The following is a 24,969-nucleotide window of genomic DNA, read 5'->3' as shown; positions in this document are numbered from 1 at the left end:
ACTCATAGAAAAATGTCTGCTACAAATAGCAGACGATGATTGCTGTTTAATTTTTGAACTTTGAGGTCTGGCGGCTAACAGGTCGTAAAATTTGGTGATTGTACCAGAAATAGTGTTTGGTATATCCTTAATAGCTCCCAAATACGATTAGCAAACATTTTGTTTGTTGTTATGTCTTAATCTTAGAAATATTTAAATTTTTTGGCAAATACAAGACATATTTTAAATATATTTTTTTATTGTGATACGATAGCCCCAAGTTTAACATTTTTTTTTTTTTTTGTTTCGGCGAATCTAAAACATGTTTAAAGGTAATCAAGATTAAAACACTGTCTGCTATTTCAATAAACAGTGACTGCTTTCCCTTTTTAGGCAGACTTTCTGCTGTTTTAGCAGCCTTTTCTGCCGTATCTACTAACAAATATTTTTGGGCGTAGTTAACTGCAAATTAGTAGCTTGTGACGACCTATAGGGATTATATTTGAATGTGGGCCCATAAGGGAGATATATCAAAAACAAACTTTAGCTATCGAATTTCCCACGAAAGCGATAGAATGTGATTCACTAAAACTACCAAATTTGAACAGTGCCAAATTTAAAGAATTTTGTTACCTAGTTGGCTTATTATCGACTCGAATGCTGACAGTCATGTATGGAACTTGCATCTAATTTCAAATATAGGTTTAATTGGGACCCCATTTATTCAAATCGAAGTCCAATGGGGTGCCTTTATGGAACCGCAAAACAACAATCAATGTTCTAAACAAGTAAATAAATAAGGTGAACATCGATTTGGTAGTCTATAAATCTATTATTGTTTCTGTTACATATTTCTTACAAAAAAAAAATAAGAAAAACATTGTATTCATTTCTCCAGGAAATTTCCATATAGTATGTACATATATTTGATAACATTTTAAGTACTAAATAATCGAAAATTGTATGGCCAAGGAAAAATGATCAGATCCATAATATCTATTTGGAATTTTCCCATGCGCCAGGCATGACCTTATATTTGGTAAATTATATGTGTTGTGAATTTTTATGGATTTTTCTCCGCTATTTGCATAAGACTTCAAAATATAATCCACAATAATCCATTGATTTTGAAATGTTGAAGCGCAATCGGAACCAAAACTTATTGGTTCCATTTGAAAACGTTGATTTGGTTTCTCATTTCCCTCTTGCGCCCCGGGTTTACGTTCTGCCGTTAGGACATGGAATGGTGTGGAATCGGCAGTACAATTGAAATCTCCAGTTAAAATTACAGGATACCGTCCATTCTCTTTAGTAGGATCGATGGAAAATTTTAGTATTCCCTTAATTAGTTTACCGATTTGACTAATGCGGACATCATGTCGCTTGGGATTATAAAGTAGATGTGTTGTTACTGCTACAAACATCGTTTCTGGAGCTGAACGCAGTGCAAATTTAGCCATCAAGGCAACATTTTCTCTATTTGAAGTGGGATTATTTTCATCGTGATATTCAATACATCTATCTTCGACTAATCTAAATTTACTTCTATCGTAAATTATAGCACAGCCATCACATCGATCTCCCGTACGCTTCTTAAAAACATATTCAAGCTTTACTGAACCATTATATCTCGATCCAAATAGCTGGACCAGTTCTTTGAGATTAGCATGTTGGACCTCTTGCAAGCACAATATGTCGGGCTGAATTTTCCTAATTTCCTGCTGTAGTTGGGCAACTCGATATTTCCAGTGCAGGTATCGTGGATCAATATCATAGTATAGAAATATATTATCAGTCAATAGCTGTTGAGCCAATATATTATATGACAAAAGACGATACGATGTATTTGTATTGTCGCGTAACAAAGGCGGTTGCCAGTTCCGTTCCATTTTCAACTGTTGTGCTTTTTTATTGCTGGCCTTCTTAAATTGACATTTTTGCTGCTTTATTGAATCACATTCAAATCTTAAAATGTTGGCTAGATATTTAGTAGCTCCCGTTGAATTCCATCGGAACATTTAACACTTGATGAATGTTCGGTAAAACCAAGGCAACTGTTGTTGTTGTTAATTTCCATCAGCTGTCATTGACATAATGCTAAGTTAACCACGACGTATAGTAACGTACATTATAAGAGCAGTTAGTGATGCCAATGTGGCGTATTATTATTATTTTAACGATTTATTTAATTAAAATATGCATCCAGTGTTGCCAGTATTTTTTGGCTCTTGTCCCCAAATTATGATGTTTTCGTCACCAAAATCCCCAATTTAAATTTAAATTCCTCACAAAAATCGCCAATACATTTTTTACAAGCTTTTTTTTGAAAAAATAAAGAGAAAAGCTCTGCTGTAATAACACTAGTTTACAAAAAAAATAATGTACACTAGATGAAAATCAACTTTTCTTATGTATTTTGAGCTGCTGAATTCGAAAAGAAATTTTAAAAAATTCCGATTATAACGTTGTTGGTACTTAAATGAAAGGTAATAAGATGACGAATAATCGTGTGTAATTGTGATTGTGATCTTTGATAAGTTAAGTGGTTAAAAAAATATCAATGCGAAAAGTCAAAATTTTCTAAAAAATCGTATTTTACAATGGACGTTTCCCGCCAGAAAAGTATAAACCATTTAAAAAAAAAAAAATTCTTTTCGTATAGACGATACTCTAACGTAAGTAATAAGTACCAACAACGTTATAATCGGTCATTTCTAACTCGAGATATATTGCGTTTGGTGAAAAAAGTGCGAAAATTAAAAAAATAACGGGATATCTCAAAAACTGTTCCATAAAAAAATTTTAATTTTTTTTTTCGAATTCAGAAGCTCCAACTACATAAGAAAAGTTGATTTTCATCAAGTGTACATTTGAGTGTAAACTAGTGTAATCAATAATAATTTAAAAATTAAAATTTTTTCAAATCCAATAAGCTACAATAAGATCAAGATTTCCAACGATAACATCTAAAAACTGGTGATCTTCCTCCAAATACTGGAGATATGAACGTGGGGGTTCGGTCACCTTGTATTTATGAAATTTACTTTTAAATATTCAAGTAGTGGTATACACGTTTCCATAGTTGGTAAAATTCCACTAGAAATTGTAAATTTTCTATTGTTTTGTAGATTGCAAGAATTTTTGATGTTTTCGTAGATTTTGCCAAGAGGTACTTCATAGATTTCCTATAGATATAAACTTGTGACAAAATTTTCTATATAGAAATAAAATTTTGAGAAAATGTTCTATATAAAAAAAAATTTACAAAATGTTCTATAGAAATAAAATTTTGACAAAATGTTTTATAAAAATAAACTTTTGACAAAATTCTCAATAGAAATAAAATTTGGACAAAAATTTCTATTGAAATAAAATTTTGTCAAAAATTTTTCTAAAGAAATAAAATGTTGACATAATTTTCTATAGAAATAAAATGTTGACAAAATTTCCTATAGAAAAAAGATCTTGACAAAATTTTCTATAAAAATAAAATTTTGACAAAATTTTCTATAGCAATAACATTTTGACAAAATTTTCTATAGAAATAGAGAAAATGATCGACATAGAAAAAAAAAATTTACAATATTTTCTATGGAAATAAAATTTTGACAAAATTTTCAATAGAAGTAAATTTGGACAAAATTTTCTATAGAAATAAAAATTTGAAAAAATTATCCATAGAAATAAAATTTGGACAAAATTTTCTATAGAAATAAAATTTGGACAAAATATTCTATAGAAAAAAATTTGGACAAAATTCTCTATATTAAAATAAAATTTTGACAAAATTTTCTATAGAAATAAAATTTTGACAAAATTGTCTATATAGAAATTATATTTTGACAACATTTTTTTATATAGAAATAAAATTTTGACAAAATTGTCTATATAGAAATAAAATTTTAACAACATTTTTTTATATAGAAATAACATTTTGACAAAATTTTCTATAGAAATAAAATTTTAACAAAATTCTCTTTATAGAAATAAAATTTGGACAAAATATTCTATAGAAATAAAATTTGGACAAAATTTTCTATAGAAATAAAATTTGGACAAAATTTTCTATAGAAATAAAATTTGGACAAAATTTTCCAAAGAAATAAAATTTTGACAAATTTTTCTATAGAAATCAAATTGTGACAAAATTTTCTATAGAAATAAAATTTTGACAAAATTTTCTATAGAAATAAAATTTTGACAAAATTTTCTTTAGAAATAAAATTTTGACAAAATTATCTATAGAATTAAAATTTGGACAAAATTTTCTAAAAAAATAAACTTTTGACAAAATTCTCAATAGAAATAAAATTTGGACAAAAATTTCTATTGAAATAAAATTTTGACAAAATTTTCTAAGGAAATAAAATGTTGACAAAATTTTCTATAGAAATAAAATTTTGACAAAATTATCAATAGAAATAAAATTTTGACAAAATTTTCAACAGAAATAAAGTTTTGACAAACTTTTCTGTAGAAAAAAAATTTTGACAAAATTTCCTAAAGAAATGAAATTTCACCCAGAAAAAAGTGACCCCTTCTTTAAGTTAAAATGAACTCATTGTGAAGAAAGTTGAACTTCGTATAGCGCCAAAGACATTTTTATTTGTTTGAACGATGTGATTTTCGTAGAAATTAGGAATAATGCATTCCATATATTAGTTAACATTTTCCTATATTTATATACCACTATACTACAGAATGAAAAAATTTAACTAATTTGAATTCATATATGGAATGATTTTATTGAAATTTTTTCATTCATTTCGACAAATTTTACACATTTGTGGTAAAATTTTTATTTCATAATTAGAACTGCTTACCTTCGTTTTTAAATACAATTTTATTTATTTCTATAAGCAATTTTATCTTCAATAAAAGACATGTTTTATTAATATATTGAATATATTTATTAAGAATCAACAGCATCGAATCTCTTTGAAATATTAGTTTATTATTCCACTATTTCCAATTTCCGTGTGATATTATCAACTGTAAAACGCACTTTTTCTTCTTCTTGTACTTTTCACTTTTAATAAGTTGCTGCCTAACGATTTTGTCCTCCTTTTACAATTTCAATACCTACAAATATAAAAAATCATAAAACATTTTAGTTGCAAAAGGTTAGCGTCATTGAATATTACCTGATAGTTGAAGATTCCAAAATGAAGACAAATGAAAGGGTTGTTATTCTGCTGGTGTTTTCTTTCTTTATACACTATCACGAACATTGATAGATTTATTTAAAAAAAACGAAAATTTTTCTCACTAATTTAAAATAACAAATATTTTATATATTTTATTTGTTATTTATTATATTATTTTACCATATTATTTTTTAACAATCTCTCCGTATACCAAAACAACGCGATTCCAACTAAAAAAACAACCGACGCGCAAATATATCGATTACACCCACGCGCAAACACATCGATTACGATGACAGGTATCGATTACAGGTGGACAATAGAAATTTAGGAAAATTTCCTATATTCTAACAAGTGTGTTTCCTTAAGTTTTGAAAGGATTGCATACTTCTTAGTACGAATGAACTAAAATATTTTTCTATGCCAAGTGTTGTTCGTATGTATGAAAAACTTTCTATTATAAAGGAAGTCGCAATTATCATTTTATAAGAAATTTTACTAATTTTGAGGAAACTTGGTTTTAGTTCGGTTTTTGTTTATTTTTACGAATGCTTTGTTATCGGTGAATAAAATTTTCTTTTTCAGTAGTAAATTCTTATACCCAGCGAAGAAAATAGTATGAGTAAAATTCCATGCCTTATTCTAGTTAATGAACTATTCCTAACTGCTTACAGTTTAGGATTTTTTTACTGAAACGAGTAAAATTTATTATTTTTCACAAAAATTTACCTTAATGGAAATAAAATGGATAAACTATATTGATGAAAATTTTTTCCTTTAGTTTCGAAGGCACTTTTTTCTGGGTGTTGGACAAAATTTTCTATAGAAATAAAATTTGGAAAAAATTTTCTATAGCTACACTTGTAGTTAGTCAATGCATGGTTTTAAGCTGAAAAAATAACAACAATGATTAAAGAAAAAACCAACAATAACAAACCAAAACGAATGAAATAAAATTTGGACAAATTTTTCTATAGAAATGAAATTTTGACAAAATTTTCTATAGAAATAAAATTTTGACAAAATTTTTTATGGAACAGTTTTTGAGATATCCCGTTATTTTTAAATTTTCAACCTTTTTCACTAAATTTGGACAAAATTTTCGATAGAAATAAAATTTTGAAAAAATTTTCTATAGAAATCAAATTTGGACAAAATTTTCTATTGAAATAAAATTTGGACAAAATTCTCTATATTAAAATAAAATTTTGACAAAATTTTCTATATAGAAAGCAAATTTTGACAAAATTGTCTATATAGAAATAAAATTTTGACAACTTTTTTTTTTTATATAGAAATAAAATTTTGACAAAATTTTCTATATAAATAAAATTTTGATAAAATTTTCAATAAAAAGAGAAATTTGCCAAAATTTCCTATAGAAAATAAATTTTGACAAAATTTTCTATAGAAAGAAAATTTTCTGTAGACAAAAAATCTATAGAAATAAAATTTTGACAAAATTTTCTATAGAAATATAATTTTTTAAAAATATTTTTGAGTGTTGTTGACCTATTTTATGTTTATTCTGATTATTAATTTTGTTCGGCTTGAGGTCATAGAAACAATCGATTATTGATTTGTTTTAATATTTATTTCCAATATTTCGGTTAGTGCCACTAACCATCTTCTGGGATTTTGTATTTGAGTTCTTGTGCTGCTGTTTGTGTACGGTGAATTGCGAAACAAACAGCAGCACAAGAACTCAAATACAAAATCCCAGAAGATGGTTAGTGGCACTAACCGAAATATTGGAAATAAATATTAAAACAAATCAATAATCGATTGTTTCTATGACCTCAAGCCGAACAAAATTAATAATCAGAAGAAATATAATTTTGACAAAATTTACTATAGAAATACAATTTTGAGAAAATGATCTATAAGAAATAAAATTCTGACAAAATTTTCTATGGAAATAAAATTTTGACAAAATTTTCAATAGAAATAAAATTTTGAAAAAATTTTCTATAGAAATAAAATTTTGACAAAATTTTCTATGGAATAAAATTTTGACAAAATTTTCTATAGAAACAAAATTTTGACGAAATTTTCTATATAGGAATAAAATTTTGAGAAAATGTTTTATATAGAAATAAAATTTTGACAAAATTTTCTATAGAAATAAAATTTTGACAAAATTTTCTATATAGAAATAAAATTTTGACAAAATTGTCTATATAGAAATAAAATTTTGACGACTTTTTTATATAGAAATAAAATTTTGACAAAATTTTCTATATAAATAAAATTTTGATAGAATTTTCTATAAAAAGAGAATTTTGACAAAATTTCCTATAGAAATAAAATTTTGACAAAATTTTCTATAGAAAGAAAATTTTCTGTAGACAAAAAATCTATAGAAATAAAATTTTTACAAAATTTTCTATAGAAATAGAATTTTGACAAAATTTACTATAGAAATAAAATTTTGAGAAAATGATCTATATAGAAATAAAATTCTGACAAAATTTTCTATGGAAATAAAATTTTGACAAAATTTTCAATAGAAATAAAATTTTGAAAAAAAATTCTATAGAAATAAAATTTTGACAAAATTTTCTATACAATAAAATTTTGACAAAATGTTCTATAGAAATAAAATTTTGACGAAATTTTCTATATAGAAATAAAATTTTGACGAAATTTTCTATATAGAAATAAAATTTTGACAAAATTTTCTATAGAAATAAAATTTTGACAAAATTTCCTGTAGACATAAAATTTTGACAAAATTTTCTATAGAAATAAAATTTTGACAAAATTTTCTATAGAATTAGAATTTTGACAAAATTTCCTATAGAAAGAAAATTTTGTTAAAAATGATTAAATTTAATTAATTAATTATGTCTAATAAATTTTATTGAATCTGTGCACGATAAATTTAGCCTACATTTCCCACCCGGAGAGTTCACTTGTTTTTAGTGAATCTATGTCGATATCATCGAAAGTCCACTTTGAGTAAATTTCGCTCATAGTGATTAAATAATCGTTAAGAAAATGTATTAAGATAAAAATATTTAATATAACTTGTAAATCTAAAGATATTTAGTTCATCACACTTGTTTTCTTTTGTTGTTGTTTTTTTTTCTTATAGGTGTTAAAAACATTTCCAGAGACATAAAATTCATGCTTGGGGTGAATACTTCTATTTATTATCGCATTTGTTGGTCAATCATCACACCGATCTTCATGGCAGCCGTATACATTTATATGCTGGTTGATTATAAACCACTAACCTACAACAATGTTCGTTATCCTGATGGTTTATATGGTAATTATTAATATATAAAATATTTAAGATAATTGCAATATTGTGGAACTATATCTGATAGGGATAACTCAAATAAAAGTTATTCACGCAATCACACAATTCATCCCTTCCAAACGAAATTTTAGACAAACGAAGACAGTTTGCTATACCCTTTTCGTGGGAGAATGTTTGTAAACACGCATTTTCTGATTCAATCACGAAATTAATTGATACAATTAATTTTTTAATTGATATGTCTTCAATCACATAAATTATGATAATGTATCAATTAAAAATTAATTGAAAGTGAATTAAAATATTTAGTTGATACTATTAATTTTTGTGATTGACAACGAACCAAAGTGGGTATACGTATGTAGCCGCTGCCTTGGAGAATTCCGCGATGGCTTGTGTCTTTGCTAAAAACAACTTTAACTTCACAGCCTTAAAATGCCCCCGGGTTAAATATTTTTATTTGTTTCATTCAAACGGGAAATTTGCTTTGCATTTACAGCTCTAGGTCCATACATACTCCTACTTTTTAACATAAATTTGAATCATCATTTTTTAAAATTTTCAGCTTTTGGTTGGTGCATGACAGCCATTGGCATCGGACAACTTTTTGTTTGGGCTTCGTATGCTGTATGGAAAAGACCAGAATTAAGTTTTGAAGAGCGTTTCAAAGATGCACTTAAGCCTACATCGACCTGGGGACCCCTCGATCCCACACTTCTTAGCGAATACAAGGAATATGTTCGAAATTTCTCCAATAATGGTTCTATAATAAAGAAGAATTTCTGGTCTAAAATTTATGACAATATTTTTAGTTAAGTTCGTGATGTTAATTTAATAAAAACGATATTCAAACATCTAGAATATATTCTAGTATAGATGATACTTTTTTTATAAAAAAAATATTTTGTTACTATACATCCGTAGAGCTACATATGTTGAATTAAATAAATTTAATTCGAATTGTTTTAATAAAGTTAAATAAAATATTTGACAAAATTGATCACATACCATGTGTACAATGATAAGTGTTTATTTATCTCCTAAGGGTTAAAAGGTTTAAAAATTAAAACGTGATTGACGTTGAAAAAATAATTTATTAACAAATAAAGTCAGCTAAGAAATATTTAGAAATTTAAACTAATTATCTCAATTAAGATTTTAATTAAATTTAAAAATATTTCCAAATAACAACAAAGGTTAGGGGTGCTATTCACTACGGTGTTTGTCGATATTGTATCGGGGAAAGTGACGTCCCTTCAAAACAATAGAGCAAAATTTAAACATCTCCGATCTACTTGAAATTTATAGGGAACGTGGGAGGAGGTGATTAAATTTATACATGATTTTTAAATTAGTATATGATTTTTATACCCACCACCATAGAATGGTGAGGGGGGTATAATAAGTTTGTCATTCCGTTTGTAACACATCGACATATCGATTTCCGATTATATAAAGTATATATATATATATATATATATATATATATATATATATATATATATATATATATATATATATATATATATATATATATATATATATATATATATATATATATATATATATATATATATATATATATATATATATATATATATATATATATATATATATATATATATATATATATATATATATATATATATATATATATATATATATATATATATATATTCTTGATCAGGGAGAAATTCTAAGACGATATAACAATGTCCGTCTGTCTGTCTGTTGTAATCACGCCCCAATCTTCAATAATGAAGCAATCGTGCTGAAATTTTGCACAAACTCGTCTTTTGTCTGTAGACAGGTCAAGTTCGAAGATGGGCTATATCGGTCCAGGTTTTGATATAGTCTCCATATAAACCGACCTCCCGATTTGGGGTCTTGGGCTTATAGAAATCGTAGTTTTTATCCAATTTGTCTGAAATTTGAAATCTATAGGTATTTTATGGCCATAAAGAGGTGTGCCAAAAATGGTGAGTATCGGTCCATGTTTTGGTATAGCCCCCATATAGACCGATCTCCCGATTTTATTTCTTGGGCTTATAGAAACCGCAGTTTTTATTCAATTTACCTGAAATTGGAAATCTAGAGGTATTGTAGGACCACACATACGTGTGCCAAAAATTGTGAGTACCGGTCCATATTTTGGTATAGCCCCCATATAGACCGATCTCCCGATTTTACTTCTTGGGCTTATAGAAACCTCAGTTTTTATTCAATTTACCTGAAATTGCAAATCTAGAGGTATTGTAGGACCACAAATACGTGTGCCAAAAATTGTGAGTATCGGTCCATGTTTTGGTATGGTCCCCATATAAAACGACCTCCCGATTTGGGGTCTTGGGCTTATAGAAACCGTAGTTTTTATCCAATTTGTCTGAAATTTGAAATCTAGAGGTATTTTAGGACCATAAAGAGGTGTGCCGAAAATGGTGAGTATCGGTCAATATTTTGGTATAGCCCCCATATAGACCGATTTCCCGATTTTACTTCTTGGGCTTCTAGAATCCGAAGTTTTTATCCTATTTGCTTGAAAGTGGAAATCTAGAGGTATTTTTATATATAGCCCCCATATTATAGTATAGCCCCCATAAGAACGATCTCCTGATTTAACTCCTTGGGTTTCTTGAAACCGTAGTTTTTATCTGTATCGGATTAAGTTTTTATCGGTCCATTTGGTAATGCCTCCATATAGACCAACTTCACTTCTTGAGGGTGTAGAAGGCGCACTGATCATGAAAATTGCTTGAAACTCAATGTAAAATTTCCAGATTTTACTTCTACAGATTTAAGATTTCAAATCAAGACGTTATTTTATAAATTTCTTGCACACTTACAAGAGATGTTAATGATTCCTCTAAAACTCAAACAAAAATGGTTCTTATAAATCCAGAATCTGATATAGTCCTCATAGGTGAGGGAAGTGTCCCCAAGTCCTCAAGCCTTCCTGAAATTTCAAAGGAAACCCTAATATTTGGTTCATGGTGGTGGGTATTTAAGATTCGGCCCGGCCGAACTTAGTGCTGCATATACTTGTTTTTTAAATAGTTAGTTTCTATATACATACTACACTGAAAAAACAGTGAACCCGCCAGGAAAGAAAATTTTAGTTAATTGTTGAAAAATTTGATTAATTGTAGAAAATTTTAACTAAACAGTATTATAAACGCAGATGTCCGATTTCGCAAAAACAAGTAAAAAATTTTCGACAAATTTGAGAAAATTTATCAGACAAAATTATTATTTTTCACTTATTAAAGAAAATTTCGTAGTTTGAAGGAAAAAATTGGGGTTCAAAATTGAAAAAATGTCTTTAGTGCCATACGAAGTTCATGATGGACGCATTATTGGTAAAATTTACAAATATTAAGGAATTCTGAACTATTTTGTGGGAGACACGAATTTAGTTCATCTTTATACTTCAATTGTGTATAATTTTTTCTTCTGCTTTAGTTAAGTTAACTTACGTACGCAAAAAATTGTTAATGGCATGGAAACTTTCTTAAAACGTAATAATTCCATGAACTAAAAGAGAATAAAATCAGCTTTAGTGAAATATAGGGTTCACTTTTTTTGAGTGTAGAATCATTAAAAATTTGAATCAAATCCAAAGAAAATTCCAACTACAATTATAATCGGACAATTCATAAAACAAAATCTAAATCCTAAGAAAATTATCAGAAAATTATTTCTTGTTCCGATCGGATCAAAATTGGTCCACAATATTGTTAAATTTTAAATTGGGTCCGATGGTCGGACCAAATAGAATTTGGTTCGACCGATTTTCATCAAATCGATAATTTTCCAAAAATTTTACAAATTTTTCTGTATAAATAATATTTTGACAAAAATTTCTACAGAAATCACAAAATTCTATAGAAATAAAATTTTGTACAGAAATAAACTTTAAAAAAATGGTTTATAGATACCAAATTATGCAAAAACTTTGTAGAAACTTGTATATAGAAATAAAATTTTGCAATAACTTTCTATAGAAATAAAATTGTGACAAAATTTTCTATAGAAATAAAATTTTGACAAATTTTCTAAAAGAAACCACTTTTGAAAAAAATTTCTATATAAAAATAAAATTTTGACAAAATTATCTATAAAAATAAAATTTGGACAAAATTTTCTATAGAAAAAAACTTTTGACAAAATTTTCTATAGAAATAAAATTTGTGGACAAAATTTTGTATAGAAATGAAATTTGGACAAAATTTTCTATAGAAATAAAATTTTGACAAAATTCTCTATTTAAATAAAATTTAGACCAAATTTTCTATAGAAATAAAATTTTGACAACATTTTCTATAGAAATAAAATTTTGACAAAAGTTTCTATAGAAATAAAATTTTGACAAAATTTTCTTTAGAAATAAAATTTTGACACAATTTTCTGTAGGAAAAAGAATTGACAAAATTTCCTAAAGAAATGAAATTGGACAAAATTTTCTATAGAAATGAAATTTTGACAACATTTTCTATAGATATAAAATTTTGACAAAATTCTATAGAAATAAAACTTGGAGAACATTTTCTATAGAAATAAAATTTGGACAAAATTTTCTATAGAAATAAAATTTGGACAAAATTTTCTATAGAAATAAAATTTTGACAAAATTTTCTATAGAAATAAAATGTTGACAAAGTTTTCTATAGAAATAAGATGTTGACAAAATTTTCTATAGAAATAAGATTTTTATTGTTGTTTTTGATCTCAACAATAACGATTGAAGAGAAGCCAACAATAACAAACAAAACAAATTAGATTTTGACAAAATTTTCTATAGAAAAAAAACTTCGACAAAATTTAATAAAGCAATGAAATTTGGACAAAATTTTCTATAGAAATAAAATTTCGACAAAATTTTCTATAAAAAAAATAAAAGTTGGACAAAATTTTCTATAGAAATAAAATTTGGACAAAATTTTCTATAGAAATAACATTTGGACAAAATTTTCTATAGAAATAAACTTTTGACAAAATTTCCCAAAGAAATTAAATTTTGACAAAATTTTCTATAAAAATAAGAGTTTGACAAAATTTTCCATAGAAATAAAATTTGGATAATATTTTCTAAATAAACTTTTGACAAAATTCTCAACAAAAATAAAATTTGGACAAAAATTTCTATTGAAATAAAATTTTCAAAAGAAATAAAATTTTGACAAAATTTTCTATAGAAAAAAATTTTGACAAAATTTTCTATAGAAAAAAAATTTTGACAAAATTTTCTATAGAAATAAAATTTTGACAAAATTTCCTAAAGAAATTTTGACAACATTTTCTATAGATATAAAATTTTGACAAAATTTTCTATATAAATAAAATTTGAACAAAATTTTCCAAAGAAATGAAATTTTGACAAAATTTCCCAAAGAAATGAAATTTTGACAAAATTTTCTATAGAAATCAAATTGTGACAAAATTTTCTATAGAAATAATTTTTTGACAAAATTATCAACAGAAATAAAATTTTGACAAAATTTTCAAAAGAAATAAAATTTTGACAAAATTTTCTATAGAAATAAAATTTTGACAAAATTTTCTATAGAAAAAAGATTTTGACAAAAGTTTTTATAGAAATAAAATTTTGACAAAATTTTCTATAGAAATAAAATGTTGACAAAATTTTCTATAGAAATAAAATTTTGTCAAAATTTCCTAAAGAAATGAAATTTGGACAAAATTTTCTATAGAAATGAAATTTTGACAACGTTTTCTATAGATATAAAATTTTGACAAAATTTTCTATAGAAATAAAATTTGGAGAAAATTTTCTATAGAAATTAAATTTTGACAAAATGTTCTATAGAAATAAAATTTAGACAAAATTTTCTATAGAAATAAAATTTGGACAAAATTTTTTGTAGAAATAAAATTTGGACAAAATTTTCTATAGAAATAAAATTTGAACAAAATTTTCCAAAGAAATGAAATTTTGACAAAATTTCCCAAAGAAATGAAATTTTGACAAAATTTTCTATAGAAATCAAATTGTGACAAAATTTTCTATAGAAATAAAATTTTGACAAAATTTTCTATAGAATTAAAATTTTGACAAAATTTTCTATAGAAATAAATAAAAATAAAATTTGGACAAAAATTTCTATTAAAATAAAATGTTGACAAAATTTTCTAAAGAAATAAACCATTTTTGCCAAAATCGGAAAAACATATATATGGGAGCTATATCTAAATCTGAACCGATTTCTTTCAAAATCAATGGGATTCTATTCTGACCCAAATCAGATACTTGTGCCAAATTTGAAGTCGATTGAACTAAAACTTCGACGTGGTCTTTGATCACAAAACTGTGTTCACAGACAGACGGGCATGGCTAGATCGACTCAGGGGCTCACCCTGAGCAATATTGCCAAAAACACTATATGTCTATCACGTCTCCTTCTGGGTGTTGCAAACATATGAACTAAACTTATAATAAACCGTTCCACAGTGTGGTGCAGACTATAATTAATTACCTCATTTAAAAATTTAATAGAGTTAATTAAATTTTTAATTGAACCAATTAAAATATTAATTGAAAGTGCCGAAAAATCATTTAATTTTTAATCAAGAATATTTTTAATTTACAATTAACTCTGTGATTGATATTATCCCTTTTGTGATTGAAGCAATTTCTACTAAAAAATTAAAATTAAAAAAATTAATCGTAATTAATTGTAATTACGTGATTCAATCGGAATTTTTTCTGTGTATTAAAAATATATAAAAATGTTGCAATCGAAACCAATTAAACTTTTTCCAAAAATAATTATTAATAATTTTTCAATCAAGCATATTTTTTATAATAATTAAATCTATGATCATTTACGTGAATTAAAATACATATTTAAGTCTTCATTAAATTCTTTTCTCATCATGTATAAGAATTGCCAATTATAACAAAAATTCGATACTTTTGTATGGATTTTTTTTACAGAGAAAAGCAAATTATATACTATGGTTGTTTGTCTAAAATTTTGTTTGGGAAGAAAACAGATTTATTACATTTTTCATATTTTAACAAATTTATTTTGATCCACTTTTCACACGATCTCGTTTATTTTCTCCATAAAACAGTTTACTCTTTTCCAGTGTACTAAAATATCCAGTTCATGCAGCAAAATGTTTCTCCTGTAAACTGACCAATGATAACCTTTATTCGATGTTTCAGTACTTAATTTGGATTTGGAAAAATGTCCAGTATTTGGAATTGTAGAAATTTCCACATTGATACTCCCTTTTATTCGCTGCTGATGGTATTTTAAAAACTAAGCAAAAACCAAAAAAAAAAATTACATCAAAATTGGAACAAAACTATATGCATATGAGATAACTTCTCTTATCTTTTCACTTTCGCTGAGAATCTAAAAAGATCATTACGTTACGAGAACTAATACACAGATGAATGATTCGACACCTGCAACAAAAGTTCTTCAAAATGAAGTAAATATTTCACAGATGTAAAAACCCGACAAAAATTGAGATAACTCGTATGCAGGTACTGGCTATGCATATTCCCTTCCAGTTAGTTCTTCTCACTTGCAATGAGTGTAGAGTATATTTGATATTTATTAACATTAAACACCAGCAGTGAGGGATCTGAGTACGAAATACACACCTCTAGCGGAATTCTATTGTTTGGGTCGTAGCTTTTTTAATAACAAAAACCAATGAACAGTTCATGTTTCAGCTTTAAACACGATAGATGGAATTTGTTTTCAAAGCGGTTTAATAACGCGATCGAAAAAAAAATAAAATTAATAAATAATTGTAATAATAACGTTTCAAAATAAATTGAAAAAATAAAAACAAAAACACAATGACTAAATGTAATAACGGTTAAATGTTGATTTCGAACTACACAAATGCTCTCCATTAGCCAACTGAATAAGTGAAAAATTACAAGAAAATAAAAACCAAAAGCAATTTTACGTTGAAAATAAAACTACCTTTGTTTAATTGGTAGAATAAATTAACCTCCCACCTAGAATCTACATTGATTTTTGAAATTTAATAACTTTCAAAGGGTAAGTTTTGGATGATATTTTAAGAGAAATTATATTGGCATTTCAAATTTAAAAAGGGAAAAGAGGCATGACATTTACCTAGAGTTTACGAAATATGTGTGAATATAATTTTTATTGATTCATGATTGTGAAACAAATCAATTTGTTTTTGCCCAATGATACATTTTGCCTTGACTGTGGCTCGGCCAAAACACGATTTGTGCGATGTACGAATTTAACATGATGATGTTATGGCCCAATCCCGTGCAATGGATTTCTTCCGCTCAGTCATACTGGCATAGTTTTTGAATTCTTTCCAATAAATACAAACGTTTGAAAAATGCTAAATTTCAACAATTTTTTAAACATTTTTTTCAAAGGATTAGGGTAATATTCAAGTTGAGAAATTTTGAGAAAATCGCGTTCTCAATAAAAACACAGACATTACCCTCAATAATAGAATTCAACACATTAGCAATAATTTCTCAACTGTTATCCTCAAATTGAAATACATCGCTACTCAATAATTTTTTCAAAAATTTTCGATGTGAGGCAAATTAAAAATTGTTTTAACTGAAATTTTAGGGATTTTGTATAATTTATTAATTTTTGATCAACGTTTTATTCTATAGAAATAAAATTTTGACAAAATTTTCGATAGAAATAAAATTTTCTATAGAAATAAAATTTTTACAAAAAATTCTATAGAAATAAATGTTGACAAAATTTTCTTAGAAATAACATTTTGACAAAATTTTCTAAAGAAATAACATTTTTACGAAAAATCATATAGAAATAATTTTTTACAGAATTTTCTATAGAAATAAAATTTTGACAGAATTTTCTATAGAAATAAGATTTTTATAAAATTGTATATACAAATAGAGTTTTGTCAACATTTTCTATAGAAATAAAATTTTGTTGTTGTTTTTTTGATTTCAGCTTAAAACCATGCATTGACTAAACAACAAGTGTAGCTTAACCAACAGAGGAAAATAAAGTTTGTAAAATATAGACTGTAAGATGGTTGGATGGACGCACGTTTCGGAATTACCACATCTCTCATCAGCATCCTCTACTTGCAGCAAAACATTTTTTTTTTACATGATAAAACCTTTCTTCGGAAGGTTCAAGTGTGGTTCATTGTTGGGTTTAATGAACTGCCTGAATTTATTCTGATAATTGGTTGATAGTTTTGCTGCAAGTAGAGGAGCTGATGAGAAATGTGGTAATTCCGAAACGTGCGTCCATCCAACCATCTTACAGTCTATAGGGCTTTGCCCAAAACAATTTTACAAACATTATCTTCCTCTGTTGGTTAAGCTACACTTGTAGTTTAGTCAATGCATGGTTTTAAGCTGAAATCAAAAAAAACAACAACAAAATTTTATTTCTATAGACAATTTTGACCAAATTCTATTTGTATAGACAATTTTATAAAAATCTTATTTCTATAGAACATTTTGTCAAAATTTTATTTCTATAGAAAATTCTGTAAAAAAATATTGCTATATAATTTTTCGTAAAAATTTTATTTCTTTAGAAAATTTTGTCAAAATTTTATTTCTATAGACATTTTTTGAAAATTTTATTTCTATGCAAAATTTTGTCAAAATATTGTTTCTATAGAAAATTTTGTAAAAATTTTATTTCTATAGAATTTTTTGTAAAAAATTTTTCTATAAAAATTTTTGTAATAATGTTATTTCTATAGAAAATGTTGTCAAAATTTTATGTTTATAGAAATTTTTGAAAAATTTTATTTCTATAGAAAATTTTATCAAAATTATATTTTTATACAAATTTTGTCAAAATTTTATTTATTGTTTTGATCTCAGCTTTAAAACCATTGTGTTGACTAAACTGCAAGAGTAGCTTAACCAACAGAGGAAAAGAATGTTTGTCAAATTTATTTGGGCAAAGCCTTATAGACTGCAAGATGGTTGGATGGACGCATGTTTCGGAATTACCACATTCCTCACCAGCTTCCTCTACTTGCAGCAAAACTATCAACCAATTATCAGAATAAATTCAGGCAGTTCATTAAACCCAACAATGAACCACACTTGAACCTTCCGAAAAAAGGTTTTACATGATAGCCGGCATATGCCGAAATAAATTCGTACAAACATATTTCCTTTGCCACCGTCAAACCATCGATTTGAGTGCAGTTGGCTGGGTTTATTTTGAGCGTGCTTCCTCTTCTTTCATCATGCAAAACCTTTTTTCGGATGGTTCAAGTGTGGTTCACTGTTGGGTTTAATGAACTGAAAATTTATTTATATAGATTTTTTTCTATAGAAAACTTTGTCAAAATTTTATTTCTGTAGAAAATGTTATCAATTTGTTTTACAGAAATTTTTGTCAAAATTTTATTTCTATAGAAAATTGTGTCAAAATTTTATTTCTATAGAAAATTGTGTCAAAATTTTATTTCTGTAGAAAATTTTATTTATATAGAAAATTTTGTCAAAATTTTATTTCTATGCAGAATTTCGTCAACATTTTATTTCTATAGAAAATTTTGTCAAAATTTTATTTCTATGGAATTTTTTTTTTAAATTTTATTTTTGTAGAATTTTTTGTAAAAATTTTATTTTTGTAGAATTTTTTGTAACAATTTTATTTTTGTAGAATTTTTTGTAAAAATTTTATTTTTGTAGAATTTTTTGTAAAAATTTTATTTTTGTAGAAAATTTTGTGAAAATGTTATTTATGTCGAAAATTTTGTCAAAATTTTATTTCTATAGACATTTTTTGAAAATTTTATTTCTATGCAAAATTTTGTAAAAATTTTATTTCTATAGAATTTTTTGTAAAAATTTTTGTCTATAAAATTTTTGTAAAAATGTTATTTCTATAGAAAATTTTGTCGAAATTTTATATTTATAGAAAATTTTGTCAAAATTTTATTTCTATAAAAAGTTTTGTCAAAATTATAGATCTGTAGAAAATTTTGTCTAAATTTTATTTCTATAGAAAATTATGTCAAAATTTTATTTCTATAAAAAATGTTGTCAAAATTTTATTTGTTGTTTTGATCTCAGCTTTGAAATCATTGTGTTGAATAAATTACAAGAGTAGCTTAACCAACAGACCAATTTCGGCATAAGCCGGCTATCATAAACCTTTTTTCGGAAGGTTCAAGTGTGATTCACCTTGGGTTTAGTAGTTCACTAATTTTTAGTAGTTCACCAATTATCAGAATATTTTTTTTTTTTAATTTATTCTGATAATTGGTTGATAGTTTTGCTGCAAGTAGAGGATGCTGATGAGGAATGTGGTAATTCCGAAACGTGCGTCCATCCAACCATCTTGCAGTCTATAGGGCTTTGCCCAAATAAATTTGACAAACATTCTTTTCCTCTGTTGGTTAAGCTACTCTTGTAGTTTAGTCAACACAATGGTTTTAAAGCTGAGATCAAAACAACAAATATGATTGAAGTACAAACCCACAATAAAAAACAAAACACGAATGAAATAAAATTTCGTCAAAATATTCTATAGAAATAAAATGTTGACAAAATTTTCTATAGAAATAAAATTTTGACAAAATTTTCTATAGAAAAACATTATTTAGAAAATCATTATGTTATGTTTTGTTATACCCTGCGCCACACTGTGGAACAGGGTATTATAAGTTAGTGCATATGTTTGTAACACCCAGAAGGAGACGAGGTAGGCATATGGTGTCTTTGGCAATAATGCTCGGGGGGTTCCCTGAGTCGATATAACCACGTCCGTCCGTCCGTCCGTCCGTTCGTCTGTTTTTGAACACATTTTTGTCGCAATATAAGTCCAATCGCCTTCAAATTTGGCATGTCTTCCTTTTTTGGGTCAGAATAGAAACCTATTGATTTTGGAAGAAATCGGTTCAGATTTAGATATAGCTCCCATATATATCTTTCGCCCGATATGCACTTATATGGCCCCAGAAGCCAGAGTTTTGGCCCAATTTGGTTGAAATTTTGCACTAGGAGTACAATTAGTAGTATAGTCGTGTGTGCCAAATTTGATTGAAATCGGTTCAGATTTAGATATAGTTCCCATATATATCTTTCGCTCGATATGGACTTATATGGCCCCAGAAACCAGAGCTTTGGCCCAATTTGGTTGAAATTTTGCACTAGGAGTACAATTGGTATTATAGTCATGTGTTCCAAAGTTGATTAAAATCGGTTCAGATTTAGATATAGCACCCATATATATCTTTCGCCCGATATGGACTAATATGGTGCTAGAAGCCAGAGTTTTGGCCCAATTTGGTTGAAATTTTGCACTAGGAGTACAATTAGCAGTATAGTCAAGTGTGCCAAATTTGAAATCGGTTCAGATTTTGATATAGCTCCCATATATATATATATATATATATATATATATATATATATATATATATATATATATATATATATATATATATATATATATATATATATATATATATATATATATATATATATATATATATATATATATATATATATATATATATATATATATATATATATATATATATATATATATATATATATATATATATATATATATATATATATATATATTTAGATTTAGATATAGCTCCCATATATATGTTTTTCCGATATATATATATATATATATATATATATATATATATATATATATATATATATATATATATATATATATATATATATATATATATATATATATATATATATATATATATATATATATATATATATATATATATATATATATATATATATATATATATATATATATATAGCGATAAATCATAAATGAACTTTTGTGAAGTTTCCTTAAAATTGCTTCAGATTTAAATCCCTAGTGCATTAGCCGACTTAAATTTTGAGTCTATAGAATTTGTAGAAGTCTATCAAATTCTGTCCAGATCGCGAGATATTAAAATGTATGTATTTGGGACAAACCTTTTATATATAACACCCAACATAATTGACGGATGTGGTATGGTATCGAAAATTTAGATCTACAAAGTGGTGCAGGGTATAATATAGTCGGCCCCGCCCGACTTTCCTTACTTGTTTTTTCTATAGAAAAAACAAAATACAACAAAACGTTTATAAACCCAGCAAAAAAGTGGCGAAAATGTTCTTTTTGCATCCGTAAGTAGTGCAAAATTGGCGCAGAAGCGATGAATTCAACATGGGCTTGTCATAGGACGGATGTCCACCATTTCAACAGCCGTTGCACTGAATTTAGCATCACTTCCTTAGGTGTGTTCCAAAGTTTCAAAGTTTTGGATGTGAATTATAAAATTGTGTCATATTTTGCCAAATAAATAATTTGTATACTTTTTTAAATGCATTCTAAGGCTTGTCTTAAAAGTTTGACCTCAAATATTTTCAAAAATTTGCAATTTTTCTAGAATGGATTTTGAATTTTTTTGAATGATATTTTAACACTAGACAGTCATCCTTTGTCAAAATGGCGACACCAAATTTTTATTTCGACTTAGCTTGTGTTTTTTTTTTTCGATTGGAAAATGATTAATTTGAGTTACACTAATTCAACCATTATACGAATTTTTGTTTATTATTAAATAAAAATTAACTGAGTAACAATTTTGTTCACATTGCAGTTTAAAATAAGCTGTAGTCAAAATGACGAAGGTAGTGTTCAAAAAAGAAGTATGACTTTCCAGAGTTAATTATGTCAATTAATTTTTTAAATTCACGTTGATACTTTCATTTCTGCGATTAAATAATAATGGAAAATATTATGTTTCAAAATCACGAGCGGAGAGTAATGAAATGAAACGGAACAAAAATCAAGAAAAATGAAAACGGAATGTTCACGGTTTCGTCCATGGCCGTTTACACTTTCACGAACGGCATTCGTTTTTCCAATTAATCGTTAAACGAGTCACAGTAGCGGAAACAATAGCTCCGTTCGAGATCTCGATAATTTTTGATAATTATCACAATTTTTTACTGGAAGTCGATCGTTTACACCAAAACGCCAGCAAAAGAGAGCCGGAGAGAGACCACATTTGACAGTTGGAGATAGAGAAGTTGCAAGTTTTTGCTAGAGATTGTTTCCCCAGTAAAATCTTGCAAACCATAGCATACGTTGCCAGTTGATAACAAACAAAGTCCCAGTACAACTACAATTGGAAGTTAAACAACAGGATTCGTTTTTAATGTTTTTTTTTTTCGAACGGTCCCATCGCCCACTTTCCCGTCCCTTCCGACCGTGAGAGCCTCGTCCCCTTGACGTAGGGACAGCGTAGTAGCTGAATTTTGAATGTGCAAATAGTTACTGGATGCCGTTCGCGTACCTTTCAGCAATTCTAAGCAAAGAGAGTAAAATACACACTTACTCTCTTGCTAGTTTTTACTGGAAAAGTACGCGAACAGACCTAAAATTAGATGTATAAATAGATTAATTTGTAATGTGTAATTTAGTGTAAAAATTAAAACGTGTAAATTAGTATTCATAACAACAGGCAAGATTACAAAAAAAAAAGAAAACAAAAAATATATGTGGCCGTAAGGTCGGCCAGGCCGAATCTTATGTACCCTGCATCATGGATAGCGTAGAAACTTCTACGAAAGACTGTCATCCACAATGGAATTACTTGGGTTGTGGTATCTTAAATCGTTTTCTAAATTGTGAGTTAGTCCATACGTGGTATATATTAGACAAAAAAGGTATGTGTAGGTAAGTCTATGGACTTTTGCACGGTACGTTGGGAGCCAGAATTGAAATATGGGGGTCACTTATATGGGGGCTATATACAATTATGAACTTGATATGGACCAATTTTTGTGTGATTGGTGATCGATTTATCTGAGGGCTATATATAACTATAGACCGATATGGAACTAGTTAGGCATGGTTGTTAACGGCCATATAGTAGCACAATGTACCAAATTTCAACTGACTCGGACGAAATTTGCTCCCCCAAGAGGCTCCAAAACCAAATCTCGGGATCGGGACTGATATGGACCACTTTTAGGCATGGTTGTTAAATATCATATACTACCACCACGTACCAAATTTCAACCAGATCGGATGAATTTTGCTTCTCCAAAAGGCACCGGAGGTCAAATCTGAGGATCGGTTTATATGGGGGTTATATATAATTATGGACTGATATGAACCATTTCCTGCATGATTGTTGGATACCATATACTAACATCACGTACCAAATTTCAACCGAATCGGATGAATTTTGCTCTTCCAAGGGGCTCCGGAGGTCAAATCTGGGGATCGGTTTATATGGGGGATATATATAATTATGCACCGATGTGGACCAATTTTTGCATGGTCATTAGACACCTTATACTAACATCATGTACCAAATTTCAGCCGGATCGAATGAAATTTGCTTCTCTTAGAGGCTCCGCAATCCAAATCGGGGGATCGGTTTATATGGGGACTATATATAATTATGGACCGATGTGGACCAATTTTTGCATGGTTGTTAGAGATCATATACTAATACCATGTACCAAATTTCAGCCGGATCGGATCAAATTTGCTTCTCTTAGAGGGTCTGCAAGCCAAATTTGGGGTCCGTTTATATGGGGTTATATATAATTATTGACCGATGTGGACCAATTTTTGCATAGTTGTTAGAGACCATATACTAATACCATGTACCAAATTTCAGCCGGATCGGATCAAATTTGCTTCTCTTAGAGGCTCCGAAAGCCAAATCGGGGGATCGGTTTATATGGGGGCTATATATAATTATGCACCGATGTAGTCCAATTTTTGCATGGTTGTTAGAGACCCTATACTAACACCATGTACCAAATTTCCGCCGGATCGGATGAAATTTGCTTCTCTTAGAGGGTCTGCAAGCCAAATTTGGGGGTCCGTTTATATGGGGACTATACGTAAAAGTGGACCGATATGACTAATTTGCAATGCCATCCGACCTACATCAATAACAACTACTTGTGCCAAGTTTCAAGTCGATAGCTTGTTTCGTTCGGGAGTTAGCGTGATTTCAACAGACGGACGGACATGCTCCGATCGACTCAGAATTTCACCACGACCCAGAATATATTTTTTATGGGGTCTTAGAGCAATATTTCGATGTGTTACAAACGGAATGACAAAATTAATATACCCCCATCCTATGGTGGAGGGTATAAAAACAAGTAAACTCTGCCGAAAGTTCGACCAGGCCGAATCTTATGTACCCTCCTACATTGATTGCATACAATTTTCTACTAAAGCCTGTCATCCACAATCGAATTACTTGGGTTGTGATAACAGTTCCTAATATTGTCTTCTAAAATGCATTTCAGTCTATATGGAGTCTATGTTAGGACGTCTTTCAGCATCAACTCGTACGATACCCAATTTTCTTGCCCTGAAATCATTCGCAATAGTTTAAACCGATGAAAAATGGCTTGGTGTGTAACTTGCGACTATTTGGTAAGTGAAGCAACTTTTGTTATTGTGAACAAAAATGGAAAAAAGGAATTTCGTGTTTGGATAAACTACTGTTTTCTGAAGGGGGAAAAATACGGTGGAAGCAAAAACTTGGCTTGATAATGAGTTTCCGGACTCTGCT

The 24,969-nt window shown here is 27.6% G+C and overlaps 3 protein-coding genes across 4 annotated transcripts in view; 2 read left to right on the top strand and 1 right to left on the bottom strand.

Moving 5' to 3' along the window:
* The window catches only part of LOC142238076 (sodium-dependent nutrient amino acid transporter 1-like), a 34,613-nt gene extending 25,200 nt beyond the window's left edge, over positions 1 to 9,413 (top strand). For both annotated transcript variants that reach the window (XM_075309604.1, XM_075309605.1), the window contains exons 7-8: positions 8,224 to 8,400; positions 8,960 to 9,413. In XM_075309604.1, coding sequence (XP_075165719.1) covers positions 8,224 to 8,400; positions 8,960 to 9,210 — 428 coding nt within the window. In that variant the 3' untranslated portion in view covers positions 9,211 to 9,413. The remainder of the gene's footprint in view (positions 1 to 8,223; positions 8,401 to 8,959) is intronic.
* On the bottom strand, positions 792 to 2,053 carry angel (protein). The gene has a single exon (XM_075309606.1). The coding sequence runs from the start codon at positions 1,995 to 1,997 to the stop codon at positions 924 to 926; it is 1,074 nt and encodes a 357-aa protein (XP_075165721.1). The 5' UTR covers positions 1,998 to 2,053; the 3' UTR covers positions 792 to 923.
* A 6,599-nt stretch (positions 9,414 to 16,012) lies between the features above and the next one.
* LOC142239459 (sodium-dependent nutrient amino acid transporter 1) overlaps positions 16,013 to 24,969 on the top strand; it is a 38,001-nt gene continuing 29,044 nt past the window's right edge. The window contains exon 1 of the mRNA XM_075311256.1: positions 16,013 to 16,436. The gene's annotated coding sequence lies outside the window, so the exon portion shown is untranslated. The remainder of the gene's footprint in view (positions 16,437 to 24,969) is intronic.

Source organism: Haematobia irritans, chromosome 5 (assembly GCF_050003625.1).
Source record: "Haematobia irritans isolate KBUSLIRL chromosome 5, ASM5000362v1, whole genome shotgun sequence".
Classification (NCBI taxonomy): Eukaryota; Metazoa; Arthropoda; class Insecta; order Diptera; family Muscidae; genus Haematobia; species Haematobia irritans.
This window is presented reverse-complemented; position numbering and strand designations above follow the sequence as displayed.

What these genes read in the sequence shown, in the direction of transcription:
- angel (XM_075309606.1), bottom strand. Translation starts at nt 1,997, where the DNA reads ATGTTCCGATGGAATTCAACGGGAGCTACTAAATATCTAGCCAACATT.